The 23,160-nt window shown below is 41.9% G+C and overlaps 2 protein-coding genes across 4 annotated transcripts in view; one reads left to right on the top strand and one right to left on the bottom strand.

Moving 5' to 3' along the window:
• MAPK8 (mitogen-activated protein kinase 8) overlaps positions 1–23,160 on the bottom strand; it is a 332,992-nt gene that overhangs the window by 117,611 nt on the left and 192,221 nt on the right. The window lies entirely within an intron of this gene.
• Positions 1–23,160, top strand: part of LOC104334738 (FERM and PDZ domain-containing protein 2) — a 68,605-nt gene that overhangs the window by 14,137 nt on the left and 31,308 nt on the right. The window contains exons 10-23 of the mRNA XM_075424120.1: positions 2,935–3,145; positions 4,047–4,150; positions 5,171–5,269; positions 6,383–6,490; positions 6,608–6,724; positions 7,182–7,426; positions 7,991–8,095; positions 9,296–9,389; positions 9,854–9,939; positions 16,069–16,167; positions 17,329–17,693; positions 20,806–21,100; positions 22,012–22,170; positions 22,807–22,981. Coding sequence (XP_075280235.1) covers positions 2,935–3,145; positions 4,047–4,150; positions 5,171–5,269; positions 6,383–6,490; positions 6,608–6,724; positions 7,182–7,426; positions 7,991–8,095; positions 9,296–9,389; positions 9,854–9,939; positions 16,069–16,167; positions 17,329–17,693; positions 20,806–21,100; positions 22,012–22,170; positions 22,807–22,981 — 2,262 coding nt within the window. The remainder of the gene's footprint in view (positions 1–2,934; positions 3,146–4,046; positions 4,151–5,170; positions 5,270–6,382; positions 6,491–6,607; positions 6,725–7,181; positions 7,427–7,990; positions 8,096–9,295; positions 9,390–9,853; positions 9,940–16,068; positions 16,168–17,328; positions 17,694–20,805; positions 21,101–22,011; positions 22,171–22,806; positions 22,982–23,160) is intronic.

Raw genomic sequence — 23,160 nt, 5'->3', positions numbered from 1 at the left:
CCTTCTTGTTGTTTTTGACATCCCTTGCCAGCTTCAATTCCAGGTGAGCCTTGGCCTTCCTCGTCGCATCCCTGCATGCTCTCACCACGTTTCTGTACTCTTCCCAAGTGGCCTGTCCCTCTTTCCACATTCCATGGACTTTTCTCTTCTGTCTGATCTCCGCTAGAAGCTCCTTATTTAACCATGCAGGTCTCCTGCCTCCTTTGCTCGATTTCTTTCTCAGGGGGATGCATTGCTCCTGTGCATGGAAGAAGTGTTGTTTAAAGAGCGACCAGCACTCATGGACCCCCCTTCCTTCAAGAGCCCTGGCCCACGGGGTTCCTCCCAGTAGCTCCTTGAAGAGGGCAAAGTCAGCCCTCCTGAGGTCCAGGGTTTTGATCCTGCTTATCGCCCTGCTTCCTCCACCCAGGATCCTGAACTCGACCATTTCATGGTCACTGCAGCCGAGTCCACCTCCAACCTTCACATCCTCCACCAGTCCCTCCTTGTTTGTTAACACGAGGTCCAGCAGCGCACCTTTCCTTGTTGGTTCCTCCACCACTTGCATCAGAAAGTTATCATCGATGCTCTGTAGGAACCTCCTGGATTGCGCCTGCTTAGCTGTATGGTCTTCCCAGCTGATGTCAGGGTGGTTGAAGTCCCCCATGAGAACCAGGGCCTGTGACTGTGAGGCTGCTTGCAGCTGCCTGTAGAAGGCCTCATCAACCTCCTCCTCCTGGTCAGGTGGCCTGTAGTATACACCCACCGTAATGTCACCCGTGTGAGCCTGTCCCTTAATTCTAACCCACAAGCTTTCAACTCGTTCCTTATTTGCCCCCAGGCCAAGCTCAATGCATTCCAGTTGCTCCCTCACATATAGAGCAACTCCCCCTCCTCTCCTTGTTGGTCTGTCTTTCCTAAAGAGTCTGTAGCCATCTATGACAGCATGCCAGTCATGCGAGTTGTCCCACCACGTTTCTGTGATGGCGACCAAGTCATAGCCATCCTGCTGTATAATGGCTTCCAGCTCCTCCTGTTTATTGCCCATGCTACGTGCATTGGTGTAAAGACGCTTGAGCTGGGCTGTCAATCTCACCCCTGGCCTTGGCATTCCAAGCCTAGGCTCATCCCTAGTGAGCTGGGCAATATCCCCTTCCCCCTTCGAACCTAGTTTAAAGCCCTCTCAATGAGCCCCGCCAGCTCGTGGCCAAGAATTCTTTTTCCCCTTTGTGATAGCTGAGTTCCACTTGTTGCCAGCAGGCCCGGTGCTGTGTACACCTCCCCATGATCAAAGAAGCCAAAATTTGACTGATGGCACCAGTCCCTGAGCCACCTGTTAACCAGGTGAGTTTTCCTGCCCCTTTCAGTGCTGTCCCCTGCCACTGATGAGATGGAGGAAAACACCACCTGCGGCCCTGATCCCTCAACCAGTCGCCCCAGTGCCCTGAAGTCCCTTTTGATGGCCTTGGGACTTCTTTCTGCTATCTCGTCCCCGCCAACCTGCATTACCAAGAGGGGGTAGTGAGTGGTACCTTAGTGGGGCTATGATTTGTAGCATACAAATGAGCACTAACAGTGAACCTTACAGTTTGCTGTGTCACATTTGCATGTGGTGATATATCTTAATAAAAATTGCTACATTCCGTATGTAAGAGAACAAAAAGATTGAGAGCTAAAAAAATTATAACCCAAGTCCTGGTTACAAGCACCTCAAATCACTGAAACAAGCCAGACTGACACAAGCAGTGTGACTGCAGGTTCTGAGCTTCCGTGTGTGCTTGTTGTCCCAGAAAAAAAGGCTTTGTGAGGGCAATGACAGACCGTCGTTCAAGATGCTGCCTTTGCCACCACAGTGAGAATGTGAGGAAAACTCTTACTTCTGCTGATGTAGAAGTCACCATCTCTTCAAAACTTGCTAGCAACCGCCTACTTTGAAATCACCATGGCAACTCTCAGACTGCGCTAATACTGTGGACAGTTAAGCCTTTTGACGCCTTAACAAATGCCCCTGATCAAAGTCACTGAGGAAAGAGGGAGCCTAGGTTTAATGCTGCAGAGTAGTGTTCTAGAAAGTTGCATTCAGGCTAATAACTTCTATTAAAAAACAGATGGTTGGTCAGCTGTAATGTACAAAGCTGAATTAAAGCCCACATCTGTGCTAGCCTGTACCAAGCAGGGTTCTTTTACTTTCTGACGTGCCTCCAATTGCCTGCTGTCCCTCTGCCCTTCAAATCCCCTATTCAGCCTAGCAGTTGAGAACCAAAATAAATTAACAATGCCTCCTCCATCTTGTTTCAGGGAAATAAAATCTTCTGAGAGCACAGATTTGTTTAGCAGAGCCCAGATGTCATTAAGCAAGTAGTAGATTTCACACAGAGATGGAAAATTGGATAGTAAGCATTGCTATCAAAATGGTCACCTACTCAACTTCACTTGTGCAATCACTCAGAGCAAACAGCCAGCTCCTTGGCCCGCCTCTGAACTTAAGAGAGCATGTGTTAGCAGAGCTCCTGTCTTCTCAGATATACTTCTATTGGAGTGGTGGGCCCATGAAGGATGGGAAACTGCCAACCTGGCTAATTCAGTCTCTGACAGACAGATATTTCTCATATACCACAAGTTCACAGAATATCCTGTACAAGAAATTCAGGTTTAAATTATGCAGGGTTGTACATTTCATCTGTCTTTGTAGAATGTGAATTTGCAGTATAATTCATAGAGATGAAATCTAAATACAGCATACACTTTCTATGAAAGAAATAGATTAGAAACCCTTTCCACTCACTCCAAGGCGTAGATATCCTCAAGGATACCAGAAAAATATATCTGTGATGTGAATCTTTTTTTGCTGGCACGTTCAAAAGGTTAGACAGAATGCACCTTTGAGCATAAAAAAATGGAATAATATCAGTGAATTTATCTTTCCTTCCTCGCCCTCTCTCTCTTCTTATTCAGAGGAAAGTAAATTTGTGGAAATAGACAAATCAAATTCTGCATATGCAGCTCAGAGTGAACACCTTTCCCTGATTCAGAGACTGTCTCGTTCAGAGAATGTGCTCTACGGAGCAAACCTGGAAAACCTTTCTGCTGGGATGATGAGCAAATCTTGTGATAACCTCAGTGTGGAAACTAATAGCAGGACTAGAAACAAAACCAATCTTGACAGGTATTTTTGCTTTTTCCTCTAAACGTGTGTAAGAATACGCAGCCATAGACTATATCATTGCAAACCTCTGTGGTAAACTGTGAGGCAGACTTTATTTTTGCAGTCTTTATTGTGGTCACACCAAAAGGCCTGCGGCTCCATGGTGCCAGCAGTAGTACAAACACAGGCAGGAAGCTAACAGTCTAACAGATAAGAATTTGAAAAGAAGTGACATTTAAATTTGTACCAGACTCAGGAATGAACCACGTATTGAGTTGTGGAGAAGGACAAAAATAACGGAGAATGAAAGTAAAATCTTTAATGTCTATGTACCTTCTCTGGAAATGGCAGTACGTGAACTGAATACACAGTGGAAGCTGTTTTTGAGCAGGTCTTACCTAGCTGATTCCTCCCATGTCTAAAGGTGCAAATCATAGATAACAGTGTAAGAACTTCTCCCTTTTCATTTGCATTAGTACATTCACCAGTGTAGGTGGTTACTATAGCTGCACATAGTCTCAAGGCCTTTGATGAATACCGAGAGACTAGAGCCAAGAAGAACATGAACTACCAGGAAAGCTTTCCGACGTGGTTTTGTCTAAAGGGATAACAGGGATAAATGAATCATCCTGAGCCTATGCTGTGTTTTCCTAATGCCTGCACTCAGCTCAGAGAAAAACACAGGGGGAAATCAGTCGTGATGTGAGTGGTCTGATGGCAGCTGGTAATTGGAAGCAAATACTGGCAAGGATAAACTGCCTCTCCCCTACAATGAAATGTGGCCCAGAAATCAGAATACTCCTTGAAAGGTTAGAAACATGTGCATTCCCAACTTGGCTCTGACAGACTAATGACAATGAGGAGTGCTAAATACCATAGCTGATTTGTTATTGTAATGCAGTCTTCATTTCCTGCCATGCAGATCCACGTCAGGGCTATCCCAGTCAGAAATGCACATCAATTTGAATGGAAAGCAAAGGAGTTACGACTACCTCTCTATCCATGCAACTCAGAACACAATCAGTGGTGAGTATAATAATCATAAAGAGAGAGAGTACCTTTGCATATTTATTGTTTCAGTAGCAGGAGACCAAAATATCTTCTACTTATAGATTAAAGAATATCCTTTTGCAGTTCTAGTCCTGGGAATTAACCCAGAATTTAGCAAGACAAGCTGTTTTCTCCCTTTTCACTCCTGCTTTCCATCAGGATCAGTGGTAAGGGACTTCAGGATAAAATTATTCTGTCAGTGGTGCCTAATGCTCTTCAGAGATGTAGTTCAGTACACCAAGGACTCTCACATGGGGCAATATCCCTCTACTCACGGGTCACTATTTGGTTTGCAATTGAGATCTACAACCTAATAAATAACGCACGAGACAGCACAGGCTCCAGGTCCTTCCTCTCTTCTTGCATTTGCACAACACTAACTGGAATAAGAACTGGGCACCTAATTTTCTAACAGAAGCCATATTGCATGCACACCATGAGCAGATCTATGAAATATGAAGTTATGATTATTTGGTTAGTCCATTTTAAAATTAAAACTGTACTTTAAACACACTGTGACAATTGCACAGTGTAAAGTAGCATGAACACTACATAAGTCACCATCACAATTGGTGCTGATTGGATTGCACCTACAGAGCCAAAAGGGCCCACACGGCCAAAGGCTAGAGTTTCAAAAGGAACCCATAGTAGTTTTTGTGACTAAATCACCCTCAAGTTCAATCAGCACTACATGCTTGACTCTTCAGATACCCTAATCTTAATAAAAACGTTGCAGATACGTGCATACTCTCCCAGAAAGGAATGTTATAGGAAGAGCTTACACAGCTATTGTACATATACTTTTCTAAAGAACGCAAATTTCAAAATACTTATTTGATCTTCCTTCCTGAATTATATTGATTCAGAAATAATGGTAATGTTGAAAACAAGGACAAAATATATTTTAAATTTTTGAAGCCCCAGTTTTGCATACTGTATGAATCTACTGTCTCCCTGCATTAATCTGCATTTATTCTAGCTGTTTTGTTTCTGCAGCTCCTGGATCACCAGCCATCCAAAAAGAAGTTTTGTTAAGTGGTCTAGAAAGAGAAATCATTTGTGTCAACCTAAAACGTGATTCAAAGAATGGATTTGGTAAGGAACGTGTGTTATGTTTGTTACTGGGACTGCCAGATCCTGATGCTAACACTGATACCTTGGCCAACTCAAGCTGAGCAAGACTGTAACCTTCTTCACCTCATTTATTCTTCTTATAGAAGACTACCAATCTTTGTGAAGAACTTAGAACTTCTGAGACTGAAAAGGACAAAGTGCGTAAACCAAGACCATAATTTTTTCAGAGGATTAACTAAGGCCACATAGTTCAAGCGGACCAAGTGCTAAGAGTAGAATTAAAGGAACAAGGGTCTAGTTTTGTATCTGATATACATGTGCAGTGATTTTACTCATCTTAGACAGGGGGAGGTGATGTTCTGCAAACCTGTCAAGTATTGCCTGACAGGGTGCAAAATGTGTACACAAGCTTAACTTGAATGTTTTCCGACTTTTGGATTCTTATCTGGATAACAACATAATACACTATTGCATTGTATCCTGTTCTTGTGGATGCATTCAAAGGACCATCACTTTTCACAGCTGACCATTAACACAATTAAACATCGTGTTTCTAAATAGTGCAGGTCTGTGTGGAATATTCTGATCCTAAACCCAACTATTTACCAGTGAGAAGAACATATTCTGCAATAGGCAGAATATTTTAAGCTAGGATAGTGAAATTGAATTACTTGACAATAGATTTAATTTTCTTAGATATCTCTTACATACCCATTAGAAGTTTACATGGCCCACTTCAGGGGCCCTAGACTAAATGATGTAGAACAATGTTCGAATTTATCTAATAGGCTTTTATACCATTTTCCTCCTGCAGGTGTTAAATACTAAGGTCCACATAGTTTACGACTCTTGTGAGAAAGTAGTTGGAAAATTTAAAAGTCCCAAGCCGGGAAAGTATTCTTATTGAGAAATTATACTTAAATAGACACCAAAGTCACCAGCTCACTTTAATTACAACGTGAGTTTAAAGCTTTCCCAAATCAAGACCTTGAAGCCATGTAAATCAGAGCTCTCCATTCTCCAGATCATGGATAAAACTTACACCATTGGAGTAAGAGCCTTTTGTGCTCCTAAGGTTCATCTCTTCTAATACTGCCAGCGTCTCTGCATTCTCATGCTATCTCATTTTTGCAGGTTTTGTAATTATTGGAGGAGAAAATGTAGGAAAATTAGACCTCGGCATCTTTATCGCTTCAATTGTCCCTGGGGGACCTGCAGGCAGAGCTGGAAATATCAAACCAGGTCATTGTCCTTAGCTTTTAACTAGAATTAAAATACTTTAATGGTTTAAAGTTAGCTAGTCTGGATTTATTTCCTTATTTATATGTTCTTTGTCCTGTTTTGTTTTTTTTTTTTAAGGAGGACGACTCATCTCTGTGAATAATATTAGTCTCGAGGGCGTTTCATTTAATACTGCAGTTAAAATCATACAGAATTCTCCTGATGAAGTGGAGCTTATCATCTCTCAACCCAGAGGTATAAAGGCAAATGCCTCTGCTGGCTATGGAATGCTAACAGTTAATTCAGGACACTAGTATTTATTAGGCACTGGGATGTAGTAGCACTTTCTTGCTACTCAGTGTCAGTTATAATAGCCATAGGCTAGCAGTGAAAATAGTCAAATACGAGGTATCATGTGATCTCTGTTCTACAGTTAAAGTGAATCTATTATGGACTGCATTGCTGAATACCAACGGAATTTTGACATTTCTTTCTCTAATAGAGAGTCATAGTCTTCTGCAGTGATAAAGAAAATACATTTCTCCACACTTATAATAGCAGCACTCCATTTTATAATGCCTGACTCATTTATAGATCTGATTTCACAACCAGTTGATGTAGGAAGTACTTTGTCCTCCTGTGCTGAGTTACAATAACGTTTGCCTTCTAGTTTACTTACTGTTTGCATTCAGCAATGTTTTATTTTGATAAGGCTTTACAGACATGTATGAAGATGGATTAAATGAAGAAAAGAATTTGTCAAGAGGAAACAGCACTAGTGGATCTGAGATCTCTTGTGTAGACAGTGGGAGAAAAAAGATTCAGGACTGTCATGCAGCTCTCCCCAAAGAACAGGACATAAATATAGATGAACTTGAGAAGGCTCTTTCCTGGAGTTTAGCACCAAAATTGGGCCCTAGGATTCCAGTTCCTTCAGCTGATAGCCTGGATGTGGAGGTAACTGAGATTTTGATGCTGTTCACTAGTATTATGCCCAGCCATGTGTCTTAAAAACAAGCCACCTATATTAAGAATGGAAAGTGACTGAAAAATTTTAAAAAATGAGGAAAGGAGAAAGAAAACCTTGGAAGCTGTTGCTTGTTAAATTACATTAGAAATATCAAAATATCAAAATCATAGACATGTTTAGAATATGTGAAAAAATGGGAAAAACATTCCACAAAATGTTAAAAATTCTCCTCCCTTTTCCAGTGGAGGTACAAAATTTTGATTATTATCTTGCAATCTCTTAAGTTTTAAACCAGACACAGAACAATAACATTTTGTGTCTAATTTCCTACTATTAGACAGCCTCCCTACCTATACTCAGCTTATGCACATTTAGACAGATTAAAATGCTTGAAATAATGTCAGTGATATAAATGGTACTACTCCAGGCTTACAGCGACAGCAGGATCAAACCCTTTATATATTCTGGAAACTCTCTTTTTTTATCTCCCCCCCCCCCTTTTTTTTAATTGAGATGCTGTAGTCTCATTAGTGTTTATATTTTTGAGACAGGAAGCTGATTCTTCGTACTTACCATCTCCATCTGAAAACAACTCAAAGGAAATCTATACTGTGGAGCTTGTTAAAGAAGACGGGACTTTTGGAATCAGTGTGACTGCAAGTGTTACTGTTAATCTTCCAGTGTGTCAGTCAAACTGTGACGTGACCAAGAAACACATAGGAAAGTGTTTTTATGTGGAACAAAGAGAGAAAATAGGCTGATAACAAAAAATGTTAGCATGGCACGTTTCAAACTTCAGTGTCCAATTAATTGACAGAGAAAGCGTAGAGTACTGGCTCTGCTCATTCCCCGGTTCTCTCCCACAGAATCTGTGAAAGTGTGCTGGTGTAAGGCACTTGGCAGTACAAGCCCTTTTCATCCTTACTCAGTTTGAGAACAAGACCTGCTGCTGAAAGTGGAGTTTGGTCAGGGAGGAATATAGCCAGACCCCTAGAAAATGCAGCGATGCAAAGAATCCTTCAAGTCATGACTGGTTTTGCTGCTCCCCTAGAACTCAAAGGCTGTGTCTGTACAAGCAGATTACACAGGACCATGTCATGAGCTCAAGCAGTGGCCCACAGGCACTGTTTAATTGTTGACAACCCCTGATACAGCTTTGACCTGTGCCTCAACAAGCAGTATAACAGAAGCCATCCCTACGCTGGGAGGCTGAAAGTTTAGCTGTGTGGACTCAGGATAAGCCATGCTTCCTACTCTGAAGGCCAGAGAAAGAAGTTGAATTTACCACTCTGGGTTGAGCTGTCTTTACAGTCCTTGCTGAAACAGAGTGTGAAGCAACAGCCATTTCATTGCCTGCAGAAGAAATTGAAGGCTGTTTTTTCATCTGAATTTGGCCAGGGGATGTAGATGGACAGAACATGATTCTTAGGTTAATCTGGCATTCCTCTGAGTTGTAAGCTCTCAAGTGGCTGCACAAATTCAGGTCCATGCTTTATATATTTTCTGAAAGGTTGATAATTGCTGAATGGATATTGCATAGTTTGGAAGCTGGACTTGAGACTGACTGAAGGATGCAACCCCATCTTTACATTAGTATAGGGAAAGATCTATGAACATTTAGTAAATGTTTTTATGTAGCCATGTAGAAATGGATTGCATTTTCCTGGGAAAATAAACCAAGATTTATTGACTAGGGAAGTATATTACAACTAGATGGGACTTGAGTAACATCCTCTTTCCTTTTTTTCCTATATTTAAAAAAAATGCTTTGCAATGCATATGTAAGTTGCTTTGATTTTTATCACAGGAAGAACATGTGAAGACTCCACTCTAATATGTGGGCATATGCTTTGCAGGGTGGAATTAATACTAGTGTGCGTCATGGTGGGATATACGTGAAGTCAATTATTCCCAGGGGACCAGCAGATAAGGACGGACAAATAAAGATAGGTAACATGTCTGGCAATAAAACTCTGGGCTGTAGAACTCAATGTTAGGGTGGAATGCTTGCTACAAGGACAGTGAAACACATTTAGGATTGGACATCATACAACTGTGAAATGTAATAAGCAGTTCATCATCCCTCAGCCTGTCCCTGTACTACATGTATATATTCCACTGAAAAGCCAGGAGCCTCACGCAAACGTTGTACAGTTACTGTCTGCAGCTGCACATTAGGCTAGTGGCTCTGACATCTACTTTCAGCATTGCTGTGATAACCAGATACCATCACTGCATTTACTTAAAGAATACCTTGGGATGTTTTAAGTGCTAGTTATAGAATTCTGTACAAAACATATATGCATGTAAGCGTGAAGATCTATTGCAACGTGGGTAGCCTCAAGGTTTACACCCATTGAACTTGAACATAAAGCAACTTGACCCTTTTGTTTGTTTGTTTTCTTTTGCCTCAGGTGATCGTCTGCTGGAAGTAGATGGCATCAGCCTCTGTGGCATCACCCACAAACAGGCTGTGGAACACCTTAAGACATCTGGCCAGGTTTGTACAACAGCAGAACTCAGTAAGATACCCAGTAGAATAAACTGCTCTTAATATGAGGCACAGTAGCAAAACTGGGCCAAAAGAAACATTCCCCCCCCCACTCCATTCTCCTAAAAAGAAAACTAAAAAGACTTAGGGCTCACTGTGTACTGGAACCTCTTCATCATTGTTTTAGATTGCCAAGCTGGTTCTAGAAAGGGGAAACTACCAATTGGCAAGGCCATGCCTGACTGCTGATGACAGAATTGAGGACCAATGTGCAGTTGTTTCTGTGGCAACATGCTTCTCAGATGGTACAAAGGACTACTGCTTTTTGACAGATGGTGAGTGATAAAAAAGAACTCAGGGTGACTTCTTATAATGTGCAAGAAAAGAATGAATGAAAATAATGCTATGAAATTTCTGTGGGTTGTAAGGAAAACTACACACTGAATAAAAAATACAATGTGCAATACTAATGACATTATCAAAAATCAATTCTGAACAAAATATTTCTGATGTACTCTGAGTTGCTAGATATAGCTGAATTTATCCTAGGCATAAATACTGCATCTCTCAGCCTTCATGACATGGGTCTGGCAGGGGACGTCCCTGCCTGTACGCTGTAGCACTCTCAGGCAGGAAGCAACTGTGTTGATGTTGCCAGTCTGTTACCCAAAGAGAGCAGCACCAGCACAACTGCTGATGCCTTGTCAGCGATGAAGCTAGGGTGAACTGCTGTCCCAGGGCCAGAACTGGAGACTGCAATCACTTCATTTCTTAAAAGCAGAACATTCAGAGATCACTTTCACTGAATTTAGACAACAATTACTGTAAGGCTGTCTCATAAAGACAAAGTCTGAACCATACTTTCCCATGGGGCAGTTAATCCTCTACATTGTCCCTAGCAGAATGTGGTTCAGCTGCAGGAATGGTATTTGGGAAAGGGCTGGTCTGTTGTTCTTGTCTGGTAAGACCAGTAGCTCTGATTCTAGCTTATGCTGGTCAGTGCAGGACCCAAACTAACATCAGGCAGCTACAGAATAGTAAGACCTAACGAGCATTTACAGAAGAATGTCAGAAAAGGGTATCACTGAACTTTTTTACATTGGTATAAAAGGCTTCTTCCTTTACGGGCTTGTACCAGATGCCATAAAATCTGTGAACACATGGTGGAATAGAATCCAGTTCTCTCCATTCTACCTGTGCAGTTTCAAGGGTTCACATAAGTCAAGGGAACACCAAATGCTTCTTTTGCAATTAGTATCAGCGGATCTGCCTCTGCAGCACACAGGGAAAAGGTCTGCTGAGTATAGAATTTACATTGACTCCTTAGGGTGTACGTATGCCATGGCTCCCACTCATTTTACAATCCCTGCTTTGAACAGATAATACATTTGAAGCAAAATTGACAAAGAATTCTGGAGGCCTTGGCTTTAGTGTTCTGCAAATGGAAGGAGATGCTTGCGACCACCTTGGAGGAGCTATTGTCAGGATCAAAAGACTGTTTCCAGGGCAGCCAGCTGAAGAGAGTGGCAAAATTGAAGTTGGAGACATCATTTTAGCTGTGAATGGGAAACCTATTCAAGGACTCGTGTATCAGGTACCAGGCAGTACTGTCGCTCGGACTCCAGATGGGTAACGTGTTAATAAAGACAATGGGATGAAACTGCATTTAAACTTAATTATCACCAAAGAGGGTCAGAATTTGCATATAATGAATCTGATTTCTGTGTAGGATTCATCTCTAGAATTCTTATGGAGAATTTCCTTCCCAAAAGAATTATTAGAGAATTTCTTCTGCTATTTAATTTATAACTTTCTACTAATGATGAGCAAAGTCTATTGTTGGATGCATACCAGTTAATTAGTTGGAATCTTCATTGTGGTTATGCATAACTGCAACATTTTTTTCCCTGTGGTCATTTGTGCTTTGTAATGTCGTGCGAAATACCATGCCCCAGATTCAAATCTCACCAGGTGAGGTAAATCCAATGTAACTTTTTTACCCAGAATGAGAAATTCTATAGTCACAGGAAGAAATTAAATGGTAAAAAAGGACTACATGTAGATTTTTTTTCATCATAATATTTTCATCTTGTGAAAAATCCCAGAGTTTTGAATAGATAAGAATGGTAGCAAAGAAGAATGTTAAAATCACGTAATCTTCCCACTGACAGGTCATTTGTATCATTATATAGCTAGGGCAAAAGACAAGGTGCTGTAAGTCCTAAACACCTGAGGGGATACTGTGACTGTATTCCTTTTTTATTTATTTTCTGAGCTGGAGTCTATCCTTCTCCAGCACCGTCTTGCTCTCTGGTGTACAGCATTTTTCCTCAGTTTGTGCAGAGGGCCAGACAGGCTGTTTTGGCCTACAGCATTTTTTTTTCCTCTCTAGATTAAGTATCACAGAATGACAGAATCACACGATGGTAGGGGTTGGAAGGGACCTCTGTGGGTCATCTAGTCCAACCCCCTGCCGAAGCAGGGTCACCTACAGCAGGCTGCACAGGACCTCGTCCAGGCACGTCTTGAACACCTCCAGAGAAGGAGACTCCAAAACTTCTCTGGGCAGCCTGTTCCAGTGCTCCGTCACCCTCAGAGGGAAGAAGTTCTTCCTCATGTTCAGACGGAACTTCCTATGCTTCAGTTTGTGCCCATTGCCCCTTGTCCTGTTGCTGGGCACCACTGAAAAGAGTTTGGCCCCATCCTCCTGACACACACCCTGAAGACATTCATAAGCATTTATTAGGTCCCCTCGCAGCCTTCTCTTCTTCAGGCTGAACAAGGCCAGCTCCCTCAGCCTCTCCTCGTAGGGGAGATGCTCCAGTCCCCTCACCATCCTCGTAGCCCTCCGCTGGACTCTTGCCAGGAGCTCCTCATGTTTTTTGAACTGGGGAGCCCAGAAGTGGACAGAGTAGTCCAGATGCGGCCTCACTAGAGCAGTGTAGAGGGGGAGGAGAACCTCCCTCGACCTGCTGGCCACACTCCTCCTAATACATCCCAGGATCCCATTGGCTTTCTTGGCAGCCAGGGCACACTGCTGGCTCATGGTCAACCTGTCATCCAGCAGGACACCCAGATCCCTCTCCACAGAGCTGCTCTCCAGCAGGTCTGCCCCAAGCCTGTACTGATGCATGGGGTTGTTCCTCCCCAGATGCAGGCCCCTGCACTTGCCCTTGTTGAACCTCATCAGGTTCCTCTCTGCCCAACTTTCCAGCCTGTCCAGGTCTTGCTGAATGGCAGAACAGCCTTCTGGTGTATCTACCACTCCTCCCAGTTTTATGTCATCAGCAAACTTGCTGGCGGTACATTCTAACTCTTCATCCAGGTCATTGATGAAGAAGTTGAAGAAGACTGGGCCGAGTACTGACCCCTGGGGAACACCACTAGTTACAGGCCTCCAACTAGACTCCGTGCCACTGATGACAACCCTCTGAGTTCTGCCATTCAGCCAGTTCTCAATCCACCTCCCTGACCACTCATCCAGCCCACACATCCTGAGCTTCCCTGTGAGGATGTTATGGGAGACCGTGTCGAAAGCCTTGCTGAAGTCTAGGTAGACAACATCCACTGCTCTCCCCTCATCTACCCAGCCAGTAGTGCCATCATAGAAAGCTATCAGATTGGTCAAGCATGATTTCCCCTTGGTGAATCCATGCTGACTACTCCTGATAACCTTCTTTTCCTCCACTTGCTTGATGATGACCTCCAGGATAAGCTGCTCCATCACCTTTCCCGGAATGGAGGTGAGGCTGACTGGCCTGTAGTTCCCTGGATCCTTCTTATTGCCCTTTTTGAAGATTGGGGTGACACTGGCCTTTCTCCAGTCCTCGGGCACCTCTCCTGTCCTCCAGGACCTCTTAAAGATGATGGAGAGTGGCTCAGCAATGACATCTGCCAGCTCTCTCGGCTCTCGTGGGTGCATTCCATCGGGGCCCATGGATTTGTGGGCGTTTAAATCACTTAAGCGATCCCTCACACAGTCCTCCTCGATCAAGGGAAGGTCATCCTTTTTGCAGTCTTCTTCTCTTACCTCCAGGGCCTGGGATTCCTGAGGGCCTGCCTTGACACTGAAGACTGAAGCAAAGAAGGCATTCAGTAACTCTGCCTTCTCTGCATTCTCCGTTACCAGGACACCCACCTCATTCAGCAGCGGCCCCACATTGTCCCTAGCCTTCCGTTTGCTGCCAATGTACTTAAAGAAGCCCTTCTTGTTTTTGACATCCCTTCCCAGATTCAATTCCAGGTGGACCTTAGCCTTCCTCGTTGCATCCCTGCATGCTCTGACCACATTCCTGTACCCTTCCCAAGTGGCCTGCCCCTCTTTCCACATTCCATGGACCTTTCTCTTCCACCTAAGCTCCGCTAGAAGCTCCTTGTTCAACCATGTAGGTCTCCTGCCTCCTTTGCTAGATTTCTTTCTCAGGGGGATGCACCGCTCCTGAGCATGGAGGAAGTGATATTTAAACAGCGACCAGCACTCTTGGACCCCCTTGCCTTCGAGAGCCCTGGCCCACGGGATTCCTCCAAGTAGCTCCTTGAAGAGGCCAAAGTTAGCCCTCCTGAGGTCCAAGGTTTTGATCTTGCTCGTCGCCCTGCTTCCTCCACCCAGGATCCTGAAGTTCACCATTTCATGGTCACTGCAGCCGAGTCTACCTCCAACCTTCACATCCTCAAGCAGTCCCTTTTTGTTTGTTAATACAAGGTCCAGCAGCGCGCCCTTCCTTGTTGGTTTCTCCACCACTTGCATTAGAAAGTTATCATCGATACTCTGTAGGAATCTCCTGGATTGCAAATGCCTAGCTGTATGGTCTTCCCAGCTGATGTCAGGGTGGTTGAAGTCCCCCATGAGAACCAGGGCCTGTGACTGTGAGGCTGCTTGCAGCTGCCTGTAGAAGGCCTCATCAACCTCCTCCTCCTGGTCAGGTGGCCTGTAGTACACACCCACTGTAATGTCACCCATATGAGGCTGTCCCTTAATTCTAACCCACAAGCTCTCAACTCATTCTTCATCTGCCCCCAGGCCAAGCTCAATGCATTCCAGTTGCTCCATCACATACAGAGCAACTCCACCACCTCTCCTTGTTGGCCTGTCTTTCCTAAAGAGTCTGTAGCCATCCATGACAGCATGTCCGTCATGCGAGTTGTCCCACCATGTTTCTGTGATGGCGACCAAGTCATAGCCGTCCTGCTGTATAATGGCATCCAGCTCCTCCTGTTTATTGCCCATGCTACATGCGTTGGTGTAGACACACTTGAACTGGGCTGTCAATCTCATCCCTGACCCTGGCACGCCAAGCCTGGGCTCATCCCTAGTGAGGTGGTCTATGACCCCTTCCCCCTTTGAACTTAGTTTAAAGCCCTCTCAATGAGTCCTGCCAGCTCGTGGCCAAGAATCCTTTTTCTCCTTTGAGATAGCTGCACTCTGCCTGTCACCAGTAGGCCTGGTCCTGTGTACATCTCCCGGTGACCAAAGAAGCCAAAATTCGACCAATGGCACCAGTCCCTGAGCCACCTGTTAACCAGGTGAGTTTTTCTGCCCCTTTCAGTGCTGTTCCCTGCCACTGATGGGATGGAGGAAAACACCACCTGCACCCCTGATCCCTCAACCAGTTGCCCCAGTGCCCTGAAGTCCCTTTTGATGGCCTTGGGACTTGGGAGTATTTCATCTCCCACTATAGCTGAAAGCTGAATGCCACTGAATAGGCATGAATAGTTATGTCAAGGAGGGACTCTGAGAAAGTCTCCCTTTGGTTATGTCAGTATGGCAGTCTGTGGAGCTATGCGGATATAATTGACTGAAGATGTGTCCCTGCCACATGCAGTTTGAATAAATTTGTCTGAAAATCCTGTTTTCTTTAAAGAAAAGAAAAATAAATAATTTAAACCTACTTGTCTGTTGGTGGGAGAAGAGTTTATAAACAGAATTGACTTGACTTTAGATACACATTCACATAAAAACTATGGTCCACTTATATGACAGTCATACAGTAGTGAATTTTGGCTCCCAGACACTGCTGAAAGGCACAAACACTAGGAATTTGGCATTCACAATAAAAATTGTCTGCATTCCGGTTGGTAAAATGACACATGCTATAGACTGTGTTCCATAAGAATCTAATATTCCTTCTCCCTGCTTAGGATGTCCTACACTTGTTGAGAGGAGCTCCTCCAGAAGTCACACTACTACTTTGCAGACCACCAAAAGGTGTTCTTCCAGAAATAGAGCAGAGTGCCCTGGTAAGGCAAAGTTTCTATCATAAACTTGCATCTATAAACCTGGAAAAACACTACTATGTTTTCTATCCAGTCTTGAACAGGGTAACCTTCCCTTTTCTCCAAGGCCCTCTATTCCATTTCTTTCCCTTCCTGGCTTCAACTCAGCCTCTAGAGTTCAACTGATTCTTCCTTAGCAACCAAAATAAGAGAAATCTGACAGATGTGAACATCTTTATCCCAGTCTTTTGAATTGCAAAACTGTTATTGGAGTGAAACAGCACACACCCAAGCAGATCTTCTAGTGATGCTTCTAAAAATGCTCTACTAGATCCTCAGCAAGAAACTGCAGATATTCTCAGCTGCAGCTATTACAACTCATGGGCTTGAGATAGCTAGTTTACTCCCAAAAGCAAGAGAAAAATAGAGAACTTTTCATATCCAGACTACCTCTTAATAAATTTAAATAAATGAAATAATGGGTTCAATTGGTTAGTCAGCTTCTTATTGATAGTTAGCAGAGTTTGCAGGGGAGAAAAAAAAAAGAAGGAAAAAGATCAATCAGTAGAGACTGCAGAGACTAAAACAGTGCCATTAGGTGTGCTAGCATTATTATTGATGCTTCTTGAACACAACTCATGGACACATACACAAATACTCTTATAATGAACATGCATTTGCATTACTCTTACTCCATGCAGAATGGCTCACTCATGACTCCTGTTCCACCATGATTTTTAAGCATTGTCCTGTGGCGGACAGAAATGAGTGTCAGGACCATCTCCAGGTAAAAAAATTGGCTCCTGTTGCTCTCCTGCAGTGTGCCCTTGGCTGACTTCTGTGGTCAGTTGCACAGGAGTCAAATCTGGAAGCCACTTCTACACAGCAGAGAGAATATAGACACAAAGAAGTTGAGGCATAATATGAAAACAAATAAAACAGTGCCACCTGTTTTAGTAGTTCACTGGCTGGAACTCCTGGAGAATGTGGAAGATAAGCATAAAGACAAAATAGTTATTTAGTGAGAGCACCTCCGTCTATTTTTTCCCTCCCTTCCATCTGCCATTTGATATTTTCACATTCAGATGCGTATTGATATTGCTTCTTCAAATTATTTTGTTCTTAAAGGAAAGAAGACATGAGATAAAAAAGGAATTACGCTAACCTTTCTGTTATTTTTGATAGACACCAGCACCATCTCCTATGAAGGAGTTTGTGGCAGAAATTCCAGACAATACAGAGGCAGGAAACAGTATGGATCAGTCTACCAGTGACGAAGGTAGCACCTCTCCAGATCTTGAAGACTGCCTGGATTCTCCAGTGGCAGCAGATTTCAGTGAGCCTCCTGAAGAGGACAGCTCAACTTACGAAGAGCAGGAAGCTGAGTTTCAAGAGAAGGCCACACAGAAACTTATGACTCCCAAGGAAAGTTTCTATAAGAATCTTTGGAAGTTTCACAAAGAAGTTGCCAGTTCTGAAGTCTTCCACTCCCTAGAGGAAGAAGTGAACCAGAACTGCTACTCACCATGTGAATTTGGATGGGTCAAAAGGTAAGGAATACTGAAATCTGCTCTGCAGCCTTACCTTGAGCTCGGAGAATTTTGAAAGTGAATTGCTTAGATTTAAGGAGAGGGCTATCAGCTTCCAATCACTGCTGGATAATGAAGATTTTGTTTTACCATCTTATTCCTACTGTCCTCATCTACTCTCTCTATTTACTTTCATCGTACTAGAATTTTGCCTAAGTCTGCATTGCAAGACAGTTATGTGGGTGCTGCAATACTGTAATCATTTATGCTGTTCAGCTGAAGTTGGCTGCAGTTTGAAATCAGTGGAAAGACTCTTGTTGACTTAAACAGGCACCAAAAATTTATTTCTTATTGTATGATCTTTTAATTTCAAATTTTTTCAGAGAAAATAAAAAAACCTCAGAAGACAAACTGTGATCAAGGAGAAAAAAAAAAGTTATTTCCCAGTCTTCAGAAGCCAATAGAAGCCCTGAGCCAGAGGAGTTATACGATAAAATACAGTGCAAATGGACTCAGCCTCCTTTTACACTCTTTTGGATATACCACACGCTCTCACACAGAAGATGATCCATTTCATTTTAATCATCTTTCCCCGTGCAAAGGAACATTAATTATCAGAACAGAAAGGATTGGTGGAAAGACAAGTTAAAGGTCTCTAGAAGACCTTTTACAGCTTTTATCTAGAAACTAATTTCTATTTTTCCACACAGTCCATTGAAATCCTTTTGTTACTTTTGAAGTTCACCAAGAATAGAATCAGTCAAAGATTCCAGTCTCTGGGGATTCACAGCACTAGCTGACTGCAAGTCAAGTGGGACCATAATGGCAATTCATACTTTTGTCTCCTCTCAAGAGGAGAAACTTCATTCACATTCATGAGTGAAGCTCCTGCTTACATATATTATTCTCTACTGCTGAGAATAAACACAGCAGAAATCTGTCTGTAGCAAACACATCTGCCAAGAGATGCAGCTTCAGCGAAACTTAATTTCTTGTGGAAAAATATCAATTCCAAGAAAAGTTTTGGATTCTCCCCAAGAAGGAAGTTCTGAAATAAATGTTTTTGTTTGGTACATTCTTAGTAACATTTAATTTCTGTTTTTGCATTTTCAAAAGGCAGGCAGAGCAGTTTAAGACGGTATGCAATTTAAACAATATTTTAAATGTAATCTCAGTTCACGTGATCCTTCCAGCTAAAAACATAAAACAATCCAGAAGGACATAGACATTAATGAAGGAATTCCTTTTGATTAATGAAGAAATTTATTTTCTTCAGATTACTCAAAACTTTTCGTGCAAATGTAGATATCTTCCAATACGAATTTTAGAAGTTCCCAGCTCAGGGTTTCACCTGGAAAATTCTTTTCTCTCTTCTCATTGCCACCAAAAAGAATCTTTGAAAAAGCTCTTTGAAAAATTCTAACCCGTAGTTTTCCCCTGTGAAGTCCTGGTGTAGGGTCACAAGACTCCAAAAGAAAGTCGAGCATGTCATGATATTTCCGATGGTGACGCAGAGATGGGTAGAAGCTGTGCTGTGATTAAGCCACTGCTGACTCATTGCCTTGAGTTTGTGTAGCTCTCCCAAACACCTTTCATACCCTTTTAAGGTCAGTCAGAATTCCACTAGCATGTGACAGATTCTATGACACCCACATTGACCAACATCCATTGAACTTAGTTGTTTGTTTCCTGTCTCCAAAGGAAAGAGGCAGACTGCATTTGCTGCTAGTCTTAAACATTTCTTTTAATTATCCCAGTGGTCTTCCACAGTATTGTAAGTATCTGTTGTTCAGCTATTAAAGCACAGTCAGCTTCATTCTCAGCTTTGCTGTGCTGCTGGAGATGGCCAACTGCTCGTTTCCTCCTTGCATAGATACAAGCTAACAGACCAGCTTGCTTCCCTCTCTGAGGCTATACAGCATGAGCCTACAAGTTTTTGTTATTTTCATCAGTATTTCAAAAATACCATCGAAGGCTCCTAGCCCATCCATCCAAAATGCCTGTTTTGCTACTTTGCTTTATATTTTCCTTCTGATTATAGACAACTTTTGAAACAAGAGCAAGAGATTTTTTTATGATTTCATACAAAACACATGAATTGTGTTTCTTTTAGTTGTATATGTTTCCTTGGGAGATGGCAGACACAGTTCAGGTCTTTCAGAGAGTGAAAGATCATAGGTGACGGTTATACTTGAAATGACATAGCATCTTTGTTATGTGAAGCATTAATAAAAACTATGCCATTTTAAGTGTTTAAGAGAAACAAGGTTTAGCAATATTTCAATAAAGATTGATATGAAGAAAAGACACACTTTAAAAAAAATGTGTTTCAAGCATTTCTATTTCCTTTCATGGTAAATTTAATGGGAGACAATGCCATAGTAGTCTACTAGAGTTCATTAATGAGAACAGCCAAAACAATATTAAACACAACACATACAGTCACAGTCTGGGCTTGAACATTAAAAGTGTTGAATACTGTGTCTCCAATACAGTGGAATAAAATCAATAATAATTTTAATTCAAGTAATTGAACAAATGCATTGATTCCGTAGGACAACTCTTATGCTTCAAGGCCAGCAGAAGAATAAAAACAGGCTTACAAAGAGAAGTCAGGACTCGTATTTTTTATGGAGAGACAGGAATCATTTTATATTTCATGTTTCTGGTCTGTGCTGTAGTTACCAAGGAAAGACCTGTAGGAGCCAGGAATGTGGCTGGCATTTCTTTTTCAAGAATAATGCAAGTATGAAAATTGTAGTAGTATTGCAATGTGCATACCACTTACCAGACAAGTTGTTTATGGCAGATGAAATAATTAATGGTCTAGGAATTGTCCAATTATTCTTTTCAAAAAGCAACAAAATTACTAATTAATGTCTTAAAAAGAGTGCAAGATTTTGCAAAAGCTGTTTTCAAATTCTGAAACATTTTTAATTTTTTAAGTAGTTTTGCAAAATATTAATTATTTATTTTATATTAGCACTGGAGGACCCAGACAGCATTTTAATACCGTAACTATTACTTCAGTTAAAATTAAAATAAGGTCGTATATAAGCAGTAGACTTTTCAGTGGCCATCTAATAAAGCATATGGAGGAAAACCCCAGCACTGCAATCTTTTTATTTTCCAGCCACATGTTTAATAAGAGTGATGATGACCTATCGAACACAAAATGTATGCCCGAAACTCTCTCGCTAACCCCTATTGATGAAGAGTATCTGACTATCAGCTCAACATCTGTGACCTCGCTTTCACGAGGAGGAAGCTCTGAGACACTCTCCACAACCATGGCAACCCCACAACCATGTGTTTGTGGGCCTTACTCACCACCCCTGCCTGCCAGAGACACACATGACAGTGACAATGAATGGGAAGACTTGGAGGAACTAGAGGAAGAGAAGGAAGAAAAGGAAGATTTCACTAGGGTATGTGATAGACACCAGATTACTAACAGGTAGAATATAAGAAGGGAAAAGAAACAACTTTACGAAAGCAACGTTATTAAACATTAATTCTAACTCATTATCTATGCTATTTATGCATGGCTTTTTTAGTTTTCTGAATGTGCACAGTCTTGAAGTAAAGCAGACCTTTCTCTATGCCCAGCTCTCCAGAATTCTTTACCGTTTGCCTCTAAGGCCATCTCCTTGCTCTTGCCATCTAACTATTTCTTCAACTTTACAGCATTCTGCAGTATTATTCCCAGCATACAAAGGCCTAAGAGCCCTCTAGTAGCCTCTAAAATTAATTGGAGTCAGCTACTTTGTTTTCTTCTGTAGTGTTTTAAACCCACATGGAACATCACTTTTTAAAAATGATACTACTGTAATGTCCTGATAAGAAAGTATGATCCTTGTGTTAATTACTATTCAAAATATAGGGCTCAGTCCTGCCAAATGCTAAACATCTTGCATTTCTGCTGAAACCAGTTAGCTCTGAATTCCTACTAATTTGAGAGCACCGAGAGCAAAATTTAGGTCCAGCCATTTCCTTCAGTGGGACAGCAATAGCAATAACAACAGTCTCTGCACTGTATTATTGCAATGCTTGTCAGCTCAGAGGACTAGAAGGCTTTCTTTACACATTTGAAATGCCAAAATTCCAGTCCCCAATGGCCTTCTCTGCCTTCTTAGGCCCTATCAATCAATCACCATGAAGTGCCACTAAGTAAAAAGTAAAATTAATTCTGGAATCAGGCAGTGAGGGATCACAGACACCATTGTGTATGCTCTTATATATACCATCTGAGCATCTGATTCCTATCTGCATACAAAGCATAATGGAAGGTGTTAATGAAGCAACAGAAAATCTACATTTCTTGTGCTTATTTTAATAGGAAATTGAGATCTTTGTGACTTTGACAAAGTCAGAGAACAACGGTTATGGATTCTCTGTAGTTCTTAACAAAGTGGACAACTGCCTGTATGTTGATGAAATCTTGAATGAGCCTGCCCTGTCAGATGGAAGACTAAGAAGTGGAGACAGAATCATTATGGTACAGTAATCCTTTGAGTTTATACAGAGGAGAGAATATTTGCAGATCGGTGTCGTTTAGCTTCAGTGTTCTTCTTTCCTAAGAGTCCAATTTATCACATATTTAGGCATGCAAGTGCAAATGGATTCTATAATAAATACAATTCTGCTGACTTCAGGATGAAAATTTCAGACTGAATAGAATGTATGACCAGGCAAATAACATGAATTGCCTAGAAGCAATGCAAGACAACCGAGACATTAAACACCCTCCCAGTTAAATGATATAAACTGAATTAACGTAATAAGATAGGTGACATACAAAGGATTCAGGGGTTCTGTCCTTTATAATGTATGAATAAAGCCTGGTTCATTTTCAGTTTCTTGCATTAGGCTGTCTTCCTTTTTTTTTGCGAAAACACCTTGAATTTCAAGAAAAAAGAGTTATTTTTACTAAAACCCTGCATTCAGAAAAAAAAGTTCAAAAAAGAAATCTTACTGCAGTTTTAACTGTTGCATTCACTGATATTAAATACCACAGCAAAGCAGTAACATGAAAGTGAAAAGTAATCAAAGTTTATATGCAAAATTTAAAGTGGAGGGAGAAGTACATGATGGTCAATGAGATCTGACATAATTTTACTGGTTTGTCATTTAGGTGAATGGAATTGATGTCACATCTTTACCATGTAATGAAGCCCTGGCTTTACTACAAAGATCTTCTCCTGATCTGCACCTTATGGTTGGTCGTGCTGACAGTGATCCTCGTCCCTCTATTAGGCCAGATGAGATTCCTGAAATTACTCTCACAAAAGGTGCCAATGGACAGCTAGGTGTGTAGTAAATACTATGCATAGTATTCTGGACAGGGATTACAGCAATCATAAGATAATTATAAGCAACTGTGGTCTTGGATAATATGATCCTGAGTGACCTTGACACCTTTATGCTTTCCTCCATCACCTGTGACCAAGGAAAGGAGAGCTTTATTTTGGGCAAGCCCTTAAAGGGA

The sequence above is a fragment of the Opisthocomus hoazin genome, chromosome 6, assembly GCF_030867145.1.
Source record: "Opisthocomus hoazin isolate bOpiHoa1 chromosome 6, bOpiHoa1.hap1, whole genome shotgun sequence".
Lineage (NCBI taxonomy): Eukaryota > Metazoa > Chordata > Aves > Opisthocomiformes > Opisthocomidae > Opisthocomus > Opisthocomus hoazin.
The sequence above is the reverse complement of the archived record's forward strand: the minus strand, read 5'-3'. Positions and strand labels throughout refer to the sequence as shown.